This window comes from Colias philodice, chromosome 9, assembly GCF_061535455.1.
Source record: "Colias philodice isolate Cphi_HAF_F1 chromosome 9, ilColPhil1 Martin Lab GWU primary, whole genome shotgun sequence".
Taxonomy (NCBI): domain Eukaryota; kingdom Metazoa; phylum Arthropoda; class Insecta; order Lepidoptera; family Pieridae; genus Colias; species Colias philodice.
Genome location: NC_143094.1, coordinates 12,898,656 through 12,912,803, shown reverse-complemented (window position 1 = coordinate 12,912,803; position 14,148 = coordinate 12,898,656). Strand labels below are relative to the sequence as shown.

General features: G+C 32.6%; 1 protein-coding gene and 1 long non-coding RNA gene across 3 annotated transcripts in view; one reads left to right on the top strand and one right to left on the bottom strand.

Annotated features, from left to right (window-relative positions):
• The window catches only part of LOC149486210 (uncharacterized), a 493,671-nt gene extending 484,070 nt beyond the window's left edge, over positions 1 to 9,601 (bottom strand). The window contains exon 1 of the long non-coding RNA XR_016316111.1: positions 9,437 to 9,601. This is a non-coding gene — a long non-coding RNA (uncharacterized LOC149486210). The remainder of the gene's footprint in view (positions 1 to 9,436) is intronic.
• The window catches only part of LOC149486208 (protein tiptop-like), a 219,624-nt gene that overhangs the window by 53,991 nt on the left and 151,485 nt on the right, over positions 1 to 14,148 (top strand). For both annotated transcript variants that reach the window (XM_089699544.1, XM_089699543.1), the window contains one exon: positions 3,078 to 3,172. In XM_089699544.1, coding sequence (XP_089555670.1) covers positions 3,115 to 3,172 — 58 coding nt within the window. In that variant the 5' untranslated portion in view covers positions 3,078 to 3,114. The remainder of the gene's footprint in view (positions 1 to 3,077; positions 3,173 to 14,148) is intronic.

Here is a 14,148-nt window from a genome sequence, read left to right as displayed (position 1 = left end):
AAATGCTATGAAAGATAAAATTACCCAGTATGTTCATAACTTCAAGGGCCCATAAAAAAATAAAATCACATAAAAAAGGTTTTCCATTTGGCTTTTAAAAACTTGCTCTATCGATCAGGTAGCTACCCTAAAAATTTCATTTTATTATTCTGAAGGCTTCAATCGAAAAATTGAAATCTAAATGTGGTAAGTGCAAAATTTTTATTAACATGATGATTATTAAAACCAATAAATAGGTGTTTAAAAATGAATTTTTTTTAAATAGCCCCGCTGTTGCTCAATGCAAGTGCGACATCACCGTAAAAAGTTGTCTTTTTAATGTCTGAATGCTCTTTTATCATTTTTAATGGTTTCTTCTGCTACTATGAATTTCCGGGTTATTTCGTCCAAATTGTGGCAGTCTCTCGTCTTTGTAGTATCCCCACGGAAAAAATTCAATAGGGTTTATGTCCGGAGACCGTGGAGGCCAGGCTAAAGGGCAAAAATACCCTGAAAGATGGATTGGTCGTTGCAGCCTGCGCATGCGCCGGTGACGCCTGCTTTAAAGCCTGGCCTCCACGGTCCCTCGAATAAATCCCATTGATTTTTTTTCAATGGGGATACTAAAAAGACCTCGGCTACTTGAGAGAATGCCCCAATTTGGACGAAATAACCCGGAAATTCATAGTAGCAGAAGAAACCATTAAAAATGATAAAAAAGCATTCAGACATCTAAAAGACAACTTTTTACGGTGATGTCGCACTTGCACTGAGCAACAGCGGGGCTATTTAAAAAAATTCTGGTAATTAAATACCTATTTATTGGTTTTAATGATCATCATGTTAAAAAAAATTTTGCACTTACCACATTTAGATTTCAATTTTTCGATTGAAGCCTTCAGAATAATAAAATGAAATTTTTATGGTGGCTACCTGATCGATAGAGCAAGTTTTTAAAAGCCAAATGCCAAAATGCCAAACCCTTTTTTATGTGATTTTATTTTTTTATGGGCCCTTGAAGTTATGAACATACTGGGTAATTTTATCTTTCTTGGCATTTAATTCTTTTTTTTATTCCATTCGAAGATCTAACGATAGTAAATGTTACCATACTGAATTGGCCTATCTTTCAGCTTAGCACACAAAAAAAATCAAGCATCTAGCGCAATAATTCACGTCACCATAAATAAAAATCTCATCGTACTCGGCGATAGATGAAAAATTGAAAAAAATGTAATAACTCCGAAAATACGAAAAATCGCATGACACACATGGGGGTGATTCGGATAGCCCTCTTGGTCCTCTACCTCCCAGCTTCCGTTCATCACTACTTTTTGGGACACCCTGTATATAAAAATAATAAAGGTTTTTTGATTTTTTATTGTGCATATTTTAGGCATATCAGTCGTTTTTAGTGCATATTTCGGCCTTTTTTAGTGCATATTTGCATGCATATTTTGGCATTTTGTTAGTGCATATAATCCGATGTCTAGTCATAATGCACCCGCATCAAAAGATCGCGTGTCGAATTACATATGATATTAAATTTATTACAAACATCCTCATATATATCCCTTTCTTGGATTTTACAAAAAAATCGATTTTATCACGAGAGCCTGTTAATTTATCGACTTCTAGACGGTTCGAAATGCTTTGTCACCGATTAACCCTTTATTTATCGATATTACGATTTTATTGTAATCGTTTCTTGAAAGATCCGGCATGTTTTTTGTAATGCTTTGACATGTTTTTACTTATCGTAATGAAATTTTTGAAGCTTCAAATATGAAACTGATTTTGGGTTTTGAGTGATTTTTCAATAAAACATTGATTATATTATGTCTGTAGAACATTATTGAAACTACGAAAAAATCTTTCAGTTTGTCTGTTTTATCTAGGTACGACTAAAGCAATTTGAAGATTTCGATACAATTCGATAATGAACAGTGAATTGATAAGGTCATTGATAAAACGAGCTTACTATAGCCTACTACTAGATGGCGCTGTGGGAATAAGAGAGAAAAATAATATAATAACTTCATGTTAGGGTTAGTTTTTGTATTGAAATCGGAAATACAATTTACTTTTTTTTAATCTAAATTATAAACAACTGACTTAGTTATTTGCTTTGAAATTGATTCAATAGCAATACCAATGTAAACATTTGTTCATATAATTGTACGACGGTAAAAACTTGATTTTAAGTTAGAATGATATAACTTATAAAACATCATGATAGTAAAGAAGCTTATAAAAAAGATCTTTTTTTAAAGAATTCTTAGCAGCTAAAGAGGTTGTTTGTTAGTTTGTTTGAACGCGCTAATCTCAGGATAAACTGGTCCGATTTTAAAAATTCTTTCGGTGTTAGATAGCCCATTTATCGAGAAAGGCTATATATCATCAAGTTAAGACCAACAGGAGCAGAGCACTGCGGGTAAAACCGCGGGGCTAGTAGTAATTTATTATTGTTTGCTTTAAGATATTGTTAATACTATATTAATTAGAAGCTATTTTAACCATCTTTTTGTTGCATTAAAGATATAGTAGTAACCTACCAACACTTAATTTCTATCCTTTTTATACAAATACAAAAGGTAAAATTTTGGAAAGTCTTAAATATTTGATATTATTTACTCAAAAGCATGCTCAAAAGTTAATTCAATATTTTTATGTGAATCATACTCAAAAGTTGTGTAAAATGCTACAGATGACATTCAATCATATGTCAACAGAATTTCAATGTCGGGAAGGTCGGATGCAGTTTTATTTTTATTTTAATTTATTACTCAACGCTCTTTTGATAAACCATTAAGATCTATCGGTAATATATTTGTTTTTTATTTAAATAATTGCTTATAAAATGACAAATTTATTTGATTTATATTTATGTGCGATGATTTTTCATCGTCGCGTTGTTTGCATTTAGTGATGATGTCACTTTTAGATCTTGTGAAAAAAATCTACACACTGCCAAAATTATTATCAGTCAATTAAAAATACTCACGGACATAATTTTTTTTCTATTCTACCACCAACCATGTTTTTTGTCTTTTTTGTATGTCTGTCCGTGCACAACTACAATACGGCTGTCATTCCAGATGAGCGGTCGCGAGGCGGGCGGCAGGCGCGCCTAAGATGCGCTCGAAGCAGCAGCCACGACCATCCTACCGTTGGCTGAGCCCTAACGAAAACGGTTAGTTATTATTTATTACCTAGGTTTAATAAGATCTAGTTTTAATCCTAACTTTAAATCTGTTTTTTTTATTGTATTAAATAGTGTTGCTTATTAAGATAAATTATATCGAAGAATTTGAATTTTCGTCAACATTTGTCGATAAAAGAATATCGCCAGAACAACTATTCAATGTACCTCGACATTTATTAAAATTTTAAATATATTTAAGAAATTATTTAGATGTTGAACAAATTTCACTTCAAAAGAATTGCTTAATCTAAATCATACCGTAACAAGCCTTCATTCAGCTATCAAATGACAGGAATTAGTCAAAGATATCTGAACTAAAAGTTGGATAAAAATGTAACTAAAATATTGCTTATTTGAAGAGTTGTTTCGCATGAAAACTCATCAATTTGCAGTCTTGTTACAAATACATAGAGTCGTTATTGTTATAGCACTGTCACAAGTTTGAATATTCAAAGTGAAATGCAATAAATATAAAGTTATTGCTATAGAAAAAACGTTACACAAACACAGTGCATAACTCAAAGGTCTTTTTGTATGTTAAGCCACCGTGACGCTATAAATTATATTTATTTTTGCTATTATACGCTTTTTGTTGATTGTAATGGGTGTTAAAGTGCAGGCTGGGACCGAGACACGCTTGGCCGTTATGGGATCCATCTATGTTTTAATGTGGTGACAGACTAGAGGATATATAAGATATTCTATATGTACATATTATAATAGTCCTTTAAAATAGTTTTTAAGTATAGCTACTAAACTTAACCAATTTTTCAATTATTTTTGCGGGTAGAAAGCGGCATAATGCTATTGTTGTATTGATCTTGATACATATATTTTATGTGAATTATACCATAATATATTCACCCAATTATTTATTGAGCTTTGAAGTAGAAGGCATCTTTGCCATAAAGAATATTTTTTATGAATGTTTTATATCACATAAAATTTAAGAACATGAATGATTTCAATTATTCCACAGGATTGTCCAATTTCAACCCCACAATATTATCTTTAAACGGTAACTACGAAAGAATTAGCCCCTCACCTTTCCACGTATCAAATTTTAATATATTTCTTGATCACTGTATATTACAAACGAACATCTGTCCTAAAATCAGCGTGTCCATGCACAATGACTCGCAGGGAGATGTAATAAAAACCGAGTGTTCTGCATAGTCTAATTTATGGCCCAGCTTGATGCTTTCTCTTTGTGGGGTATGGGACAATACTTGGGACAAACAGTGGTTCTTGTAATTGCTGGGTTCGCGTGACTATTGTTTTGTTTTAGGGTGGGTCAATGGAATTGTGGTGTGACGCAATGCTTAAAGAGAAGGAAGTATTTTTTAATAATGGTAATTATTTCAGTGACGACAATTACAAAACTTCTTAAGATTGAAAATCTCCCAAACTATTGAACCGATATTGAACCGAATTTTTAGCATAGGGTAAATAAAAGAGAACATTTAATATTGATCAAAGTCATAGATAAAAAGCTTTCCGTTTCAGCTAGTTTTTATATTATTATTTAATAATGTATACTACATTATGTAACGGCATGACCTAAATAAAAAAGCTTCTATTCATTTATGACAAAGTTTCATATTTAAAACGACATACTATTTTATTTCTAAAACATCTTATCCAACTACTGACTAAAGTCTAAATAACTTTCAAACTCGATAGAGTTGAGTCTTCTAGCCCAATTAATTATTATCGGAGTAAGTTTTTCATAAAACAATCGTCCACAAATCTTGAATCGTAAAACCATTGATGTTTTACGATTGGCGGCTCCCGTCTTAGTTTTATGTTCTAATTATATTGTTCCTTGTGGTTTGTCTTCGAGAGGGTTAAGTCATAAAATGTGGTGAAAAAATTGTATGGAAAAACATTTGCATATTGGTTTTGAAATGGTTTTGAAGCTGTGAAACTAATAGTAATGAATGTCTCGGTACTAAAACAGTGGGATGTCTTCTACGGATTTTAGTATTTCCGCAATGTTTTGTGTGTGGTATAGATATTGTTAATTCGTATGCAAATGAATTTAGCAATGTAAAAATTATATTTAAAGAAATTTAGTCGTAGGTTCATAATTTAAGTATGGTTTTAATACAAATCACACAAATTGTTTTCACGTAAATGACACAACATAGCTTTAAACTGTATTCCTTTTTGTGTGCATTAAAACAGTCGAATACTACTTTTTAAGCATTTAGTCAATTGTTTAGTCACTATAAAAATTCAAAAGTATAGAAAAAGTTTCATTTTACGATAGAAAAGTGATAAAACGTTAAATCGAGAATGGCTGTCAAAGCGAATCAATCACGCGCCAATAAAAAGCAATAGCGAATCATAAACGGGCTATAAACCGGCTAAAAAAAATGTGTCGTATCCGCGCAAAGCTGTGTTTACAAACAGTGGGCACACTTTATCTTTACGATCGGTCGGGTAGGCCGAAAACACCCGATGCCTGATTTATGGAGTTCCGAATGACTCCCGTCTTTGCGACCAATTTACGGCTTCATACAGTTTTATAACTGATTCTATCTATCGTTAACTTTTGCTGTCTTTCATTTAGGCGGTTTATACACTATTAGGTGATTTAGTGCTGTGTAGGTAAACTACTTGGTTTTAAGTGATGGTCGCTGATCGTTCAATTGATTAAATACTTAATTTAAAGATATGTGACTAACACATTGCGATAATATGAAATGTTAACTAGAAGACATTTGTACTAAAAACATGATTGTTTTTCATATGATGTGTTTTTTATAAAAATAAATACACAATACATTATAATAAATATTTAGATTTCACACACTAATCAGCCAAAGAAAGAGAAACGTACCGTATTTTAATGAAATTATTATAAAACATTATGTCAGTGTGTCTTCTACCTATGCTGTATGTTTATCCAAATTAACATGTAATAATTAAGCTACGCAGCGGGCAGCGTCGGGGCGGTCACTTGTATCATAAACTTATGTGATATTTTAACATAATTATGTAGTTCTTTGTACATTATTATAAATTTTATGATAATTATAGTTTTAATATTCATTTTGGTGATGATTTAGGGGCGCGTTGTCATAAATCGTATTTTATTATACCTAGTGTTTTATTCATTTAGAGAAATTTGTTATATTCAAATTCTGTCATTTGTGATTTGAATTATAAATTCATTTATGATAACCATTATTTAAATAGTTTAAGGGAATTTTATAGGAGGAATTCATGTTATTAATTTTATAGCATATTATTAAATACTTGATATTAATGTTTATCTTTCAGTAAAGGTAGTTATACATTTCACAAGTTTCTTAATAATATGACGAACTATCTACATAGCAAATTTCAGCAAAATCGATTCAATTGTTTTTATAGATCCATAAATAGAGCTTTTTTATTTACATTCTAATAAAAGTAAACTGTTTAAAATACATCTAAGATCATGTAGTCACAAAAACCAAAGAGATTTACGCGCCGTAAAGGTCGTTCAGACGGCTATAAAAGCGCTTCACACTTGTCGCCGTTCTGTGGAAGATCGTAAACGTGTGTGGTCATGGCTTAATTCAATTTCTAGAAATATTAAACTTTAAATTTAAAGAACTATGTTTTTTATTTACCTTTGTTGTAAATATGCTAACCCAAGTAACTTCGTCGCCTTATAGGTGCATTAATGAACGAGAAAAACTTTTTTTAATTTTTTCTTAAGATTTTTAGAGCCTTACTGAAACCTTCCTCGATTAATTGTATCAATCAAACACATAAACTCTTTAGTTTTTTTTTGTAAGTATATCTGTTGTCTCCATTACCAGTAATTACTATACTTAGTTATTATTCTGTGCCATTTAACAAGGATAAGATAAACAATCAAATTAAAAAACCGGTGACTTTTTGTATAATAATAATTTATCTATTGCTAAAGGACTTATAAGTCAAATATAAATATCCTAGTCCAAATGTCAATTACGAAGAATAGATGTGGACTAATGAATTAATCATATTAATCAAATTTTTATTTTTAATAAATTCTAATTAGCACAAATATTGAATTTTCATTTAAATTATGATCAAATATGTCACTTTGTAGTTTGTTTCAAGAATAACTGTTGTTTTGGTAGTCCATAAAGTGGTGTTCATAATACGTACCTACATTGATATTATCGCTTACTAGGAAAAGTAATAAAAATATATATAACTTTTAAATGTGTGAGTTTGATATTTTGCATTATGTTTCCTAATTAGATAGCTATAAGCTACTCATTATTTCTATTTTAGTTTCATTATGAGTGTATATTAATCTATAGGTACTTCAAGATAATTTTTCTCATTTATGTAGGTACATATCAATTTTAACTAATATAAAGTCCTTTTTGGAAACTAGGCTCAATTAGAAATTCCACTCATGCTTTTATAGTCAAACTAGCGGTCCGCCCCGGCTTCGCTCGTGGTACATATGAAAAATAGATGTTGGCCGATTCTCAGATTTACCCGATATGCACAGAAAATTTCATGAGAATCGGTCCACCCGTTTCGGAGGAGTATGCAGACTAACATTGTGACACGAGAATTTTATATATAAGACTAGCGGTCCGCCCCGGCTTCGCCCGTGGTACATATGAAAAATAGATGTTAGCCGATTCTCAGACTTACCCGATATGCACAGAAAATTTCATGAGAATCGGTCCACCCGTTTCGGAGGAGTATGCAGACTAACATTGTGACACGAGAATTTTATATATGAGATAAGATTAATATTAGTGGTACATTTACGCTAACCGTCCATTATGAAACCGTTCTTACAACTCTAATTCACTTAACTATATTAGCATATCTAATGTCCCCTCGTGTCGATTAAATCAATCTGTATGGACCGATGTCACATCATCTTTATGTGTATATGCTTACGATCACGTGAGTTGTTCTTGTATTGGTTGGGTTGTGTATCTTTGTTTCTGAGTTTTATATAAGTACCTATATAAAAAATGTTTATGTATTTAATTAAACTGTGTTATAAATAATTTGATAAACGTATCAAATTACAAACTTTATCTTATATTAAACTAAAATTATGGAGATTTTCATCAGTTTATAAAATATTCGAAATTAATTATGAAATCAATGTAATAATTTAGCAATGCAGACATAATCGTGACTGTTTGTTAACATTTTTATTAACGACTGTGTTCAAACATAAATAAATGGGAAATGTTTGTGATATAAACATTTCGTCTGCGACAAGTATGCCGATAGTACAGTTAACTTTCGATCGATTTGAATATTGTATTTATTCCATTTTGTAATGTAGTTTTGTAAATGTGATAATATACTTTCAAAAGCGAGAGAGAGAGAATTGCTCTAGTATTTTTATTACGTTTTAGGTGACATGAAAAAAGGATATTTAGAAATAAAAATGAAATTTAATCTCTAGTATTTATAGAAGCCATATTTTAATTAAATCTTGTTTTTTTGTATTTACCAAAATGTATTTATGAGCAATTTTTATACTACCATTCCATCGAAATCATCACCAAAAAGACGCGGGTTCGAATCCTGTCACACAATCAGATTCTTTCGAAGTTTTGAAGTAATGTTTAAACTTATGTAATCGTATCAAATTTCTATTTATTAACGCGCGATCTATTTTTATGTGACATAAAAATAAATCTCTTAGCGACAACCGTAAAAATGGATATATTTCGCTATGCAAAATATATAATTATTTAAATCAAGACATTTAATGACAACGGAAGACGGAATGTGCTGCTCGACTGTTACAAAACTAGCTTCTGTTAATGTGTATTATAAATTATATTAATATGCATACATAAATAATAAATATATGTTCACACACACACACATGTTAAAAATGTAATATATCATAGAGGCATCCGCGACGACTCAGATCTTGGAAAAGTTTTTGTTAACGAAATTAATTCTGTAATTGTTGGAATAACATATTCCAACACAAGCTGTGCTCCGCGGTTTTACCCGCAGAGTCAGCTCCTGTTGGTCTCAGCGAGATGATAATATGTACCTAGCCAATAGCCTTCCTCGATAAATGGGCTATCTTACATGGAAATAATTTTTCAAATCGGACCAGTCGTTCCCGAGATTAGCGCGTTCAAACAAACAAACACTTCAGCTTTATAATATTAGAAATAATAAATCATAAATCAAGTAATAAGCATGATAATGTAGGATTTACAACTAGAAATAGTCGGACGTAGGCAGAGAAATGAGACATATAACTATAGACCTATTAGATACTAGCTGTTGCCCGCAGCTTCGCTTGCGTGGAAAAGATAAATTTTCATGGTATAAGTTTTCATCCCCTATTTTACCCCTTTAGGGGATGAATTTTCTAAAATCCTTTCTTAGGGGACGCCTACGTTATGACATCTACCCGCATGCCAAATTTCAGCCCGATACGACCAGTGGTTTGGGCTGTGCGTTGATAGATCACTATCAGTCACCTTTGAGTTTTATATCTATACTAATATTATAAAGAGGAAAAGTTTGTAAGTATGTATGTATGTATGTATGGTTTTCACGCAAAAACTACTGGACCGATTTCAAAAATTCTTTCACCATTAGAAAGCTGCATCTTTACTGAGCAACATAGGCTATATTGCATTTTCAAAAAAATTAGAGATCCTTACCAAAAATGCAATAATGTAACCCAAGGTGTAAAAAAATCCTCAATAAAATTTCTGTCATCGCGTGCGCTGCAGAATCTATTGAAGATAGAACAAAAAAATGTTTTACGGTATTATAGAATGGATCAATATCTACAAGAAAGTCCGCGATACCATATGTCCATCTCATAGAGATCCTTTAGTTTCTTTGATCTGTGGTCCATCTTCAGTAGTTATGTTACTACAATAACTTTTTTACGTTTTCAAAGTAAATAGAAGTGCCGACAGTAATCAAACCATGTTATCCATACACATATATTAATCCTTATCCCATTAAATGATGTTTTACTATAGACTGTTTCAATACCAGCAAAATACTTTTTAAATGAAAAGAATTGGATATTCCATTCAAAAGATATAACGAATTTTTAAAAGTGTCAATCTACAGAAAATAGTAGGTATACTGTTCGAGCAGGCCGTAGTGCGGGGGTCACGGAGGAATTCTACCAATATGCGTCTTGACGGAACACAGTGGGGTTTTGGTCGGTAGGAATCCGTCATAACCCACGGCCCCTCCCCCGGAGGCCGTGGGTATCTATGAAAGATTTCCCCACTAAAACAAAAAAAAAGGCCGTAGTGCGGGACGGGGTAAAGGTGATTTTCATGTGATTAAAAATTAAACCTATAGTCCGACCTATAGTAGACTTTTCACTGTAACGATATCGCTATCTATGCGAGTGAAGCCGCAGGGCATTGCTAGTATTATATAGTTTCAGACAAATTGGTGAGGCGTGCCAAATAAATATATCTACATACATATACTCTTGACTGACTGGTTGGCTTGGTTGGTAGTGGCCCTGCCTTCCAAGCCAGTGGTCGTGAGTTCGATTCCCACCCAGGGCAAATATTTGTGTGATGAACATAGACGTTTGCTCTGTGTATGGGTGTTAATTATCTATTTAAGTATTTATTTAAAATTATATATGTTACATATATTAGCCGTCTGGTTTCCATTACACAAGCGAAAGCTTAGCATGGAATCAGATCGTGCCGTATGTGAAAATTGTCCTGAAATATTTATTTATTTATATCTTTCAGCTTAGTCAGTTACAAAAGTAATAATATTAAGCTAAACTCTAATCTCTTGATGTAATTTTATATGCAAGTTATTAGCCAATTAATAAGTTATTAACTACGTCTGTATTTAAAGTGACGAGAACAAATTTGCAATCTACTTTGTAATGCATGTAACATAATTCTAATCACTACATAGTACAAAACAAAGTCGTTTTCTCTGTACCTTTGTATGCTTAAATATTTAAAACTACGCACCGGTTTTTCATGCGGTTTTTTGTAATAGATAGATTGATTCAAGAGGAAGGTGTATATAATTTACTTTTATAATTTAGGTTTTAGACAAAGCTGGCGAAGCCACGGGCGCATAGCATTATGTAATGTAGGAATTGAACCAGTATACCTAAGCTCATTACCACTGAACCACAAGTAATTAATTGTGTATGTAAATAATACGATTCGTAAGCAGCGCATGGTATAATATCCTCACAGTTCTTTTTGAAATTAACATGTCTTATTCATTAATATTCATATAAATAATAAGTGTTTGTGATATAGTAGCTATGTCTTTGGTTTGTGTTATAAGAAAACCAAATTGAATAGACCCCTTTGTAGGTAATTGGGTAGACTAGGTAGAGTCGTATTATAGACTAGCTGTGCTCCGCGGTTTTACCCGCAGTGCACCGCTCCTGTTGGTCTTAGCGAGATGATATAGCCTTATACCTTCCTCGATAAATGGGCTATCTAACACCGAAGGAATTTTTCAAATCAGACCAATAGTTCCCGAGATTAGCTCGTTCCAACAAACAAACTCTTCAGCTTTATAATATTAGTATAGTTTAGTATAGAATATGTGTAAGAAATGTACTGATTATTAAGAATTTTACCATATTAAGTAGCGAAAATTTATGGGAGGATAAGGATGTATGTTTGTTATGTTTTCAGGCCATGACAGCTATTCTTGATGTAAATTGCCACAGAGATCGATTATGATCTGAAATAGCAACCAACGCGAGAAAACCGCGTGTTAAATCTTATAAATACTTACTTGAAATTCGGTTTTGGGTTGTTTGCGACAAAATAATATAAATTGATCAGGACCACTTAATACAAGTCCTTTTTTGGAAACTTAATTATGTATTGCAAAAGCTATTCGTCAGTCACAAATTTTAAAGTCATTTTTTTAATATACATATAAATATGAATTATAATGACATTATAGTAGCATTATAACAGTAAAAAAGTTTTTCATTAATATCTGTAGGATAGAAAGAGATAGAAAGTTATTCTGTCTTATATGCAAAGCAAGCAACGTCACGGGCTACAACATGTATAATTTTAAATGTCAGTAAAATATTTGTATATTACCTCGTGAAATGCAACTCGTCAATCGTATTGTGACATTTTAAAAGCAGATCCCAAAGTGTTCAAGATTGAAGTCGAAGCGTGGGCGCGTTGATATGTTTATGTTTTTTCCAATGTTAATTAATTTGGTAATACTTAATTTTTGAGTTTTGAAATCCTGTTTGGGAAACGTTCGTGTAGTTTATTGGTTAAGTGTTACAATGTATGACTGTGTATGCTTGTAATTTTAGTACGGTTAAAATACAAGGTATAGGTAATGTGAAGAATTGGAGAGCCCGGGCAAGGGATCGAGGGGTCTGGAAGAAAGTACTGGACCAGGCCAGGGCCCACTCGCGGCTGTAGAGCCTCAGATAGGATATAGGTAATGTAATTTACAAGAACCGCATAATTGTTTTGTTTGTATCGGAGAAAATGTTGATGATTATAAACTCTTAAACTGTGAAAAACTTAAAAGAAAGTATTCAATATTGTTATTAGTATAAACGAATTGTTTGTTGTTTACTAACTTTGACAGACCATTGATAGACTGATGGTAATGCGTTTCAGTTTAAGTGATTTTTTTTTCCAAATAAATTAATCCCTGATAAATATTAAGATCTATACTAATATTATAAAGCTGAAGAGTTTGTTTGTTTGTTTGTTTGAACGCGCACATCTCGGGAACTATTGGTCCGATTTGAAAAATTATTTCGATGTTAGATAGCCCATTTATCGAGGAAGGTTATAGGCTATATATCATCACGCTACGACCAACAGGGGTGGAGCCACGGGGGTGAAACCGCGCGGAGCGGCTAGTTGTTACTTGTTAATAATACTAGTCACAGTTTTGTTGCATTTTTCAAATATCACCCTCCAATCAATATCAAAGTGATTTCTCAAGTTGCGCTCGAGTTGCAAACTGCTGCCAGCAATAACCATCGCCTATAATCTCATTAGATACGTGTTGTATGCAATAACGTAAGTACGGCAGGTAGTTACAGGTTGGTTGATTTTAACGCGGGGAGACGGGGCGCTCGAGTTCGGGATGGTGTAAGGTATAGGCGGATAGAGGTTTGCGAATGAAGTTTATTTATTTATTTATTTTATTTATAAGTTTGTGAATTGTGGCCTGTGTTGCGCTATTTCTGAAACAACAGGTTAGCGAAGTGTATTGGTTGTTCTTATGACATATTTTTCAGCAGAAGGTAGTTACCATAACAGTTGTTAAATTTGTAAACAAGAGATAGGAGAATTCAATTACTTACAAATAATCTCTTTTTGATTTGTGTTAGAAAGCAGCCTGCAGCATTCATGATTTTCGCTTGGTTATATGAACTTAGGTATACTATGTCCAAATTATAACAAATCTTTTATTTAGTTTATTCTAGTCTCAGTGGTGGTGATACTAATTTTACATATCTTAAGCCAAATTATAAACAAAGTGTTTTCGGAATTTCACCCGTATCTCTATGTAACCAATTTTGAGCTGATGAACTATTATATCTTAAAATCGCTTGCCCTTATCCCTTGCGCCACTCAAACTACTCGATAGCTGATAAATTCTATCAATAACAGAGGCGAGAGACGTCGCGCGCCCGCAATAGTGTTTACCCCTTCGAGTGTGAAATAAGACGTTTAGTTTAACTTGATTTAGCTTTGTCAGTGTCTTGCGTCATCTGGGCTCTGGATTATGTATTAAGGCTTATACATGCGCTAATAACCTTGACCATACTTGACGGATCTCAAACCTCTCCCGCTGCACCTTCTTTTTTCCTCGCATTTTGTATTTAAAAAGATACCAATCAGTGAAACAAAAAATCCTCGTCAGGGACTGTTGTGTAACTGATAATTTATTAAACATAAAATTTTCAGAGCTCTAAGTCAGCAGGTTACGAAGTTTATAGAGTA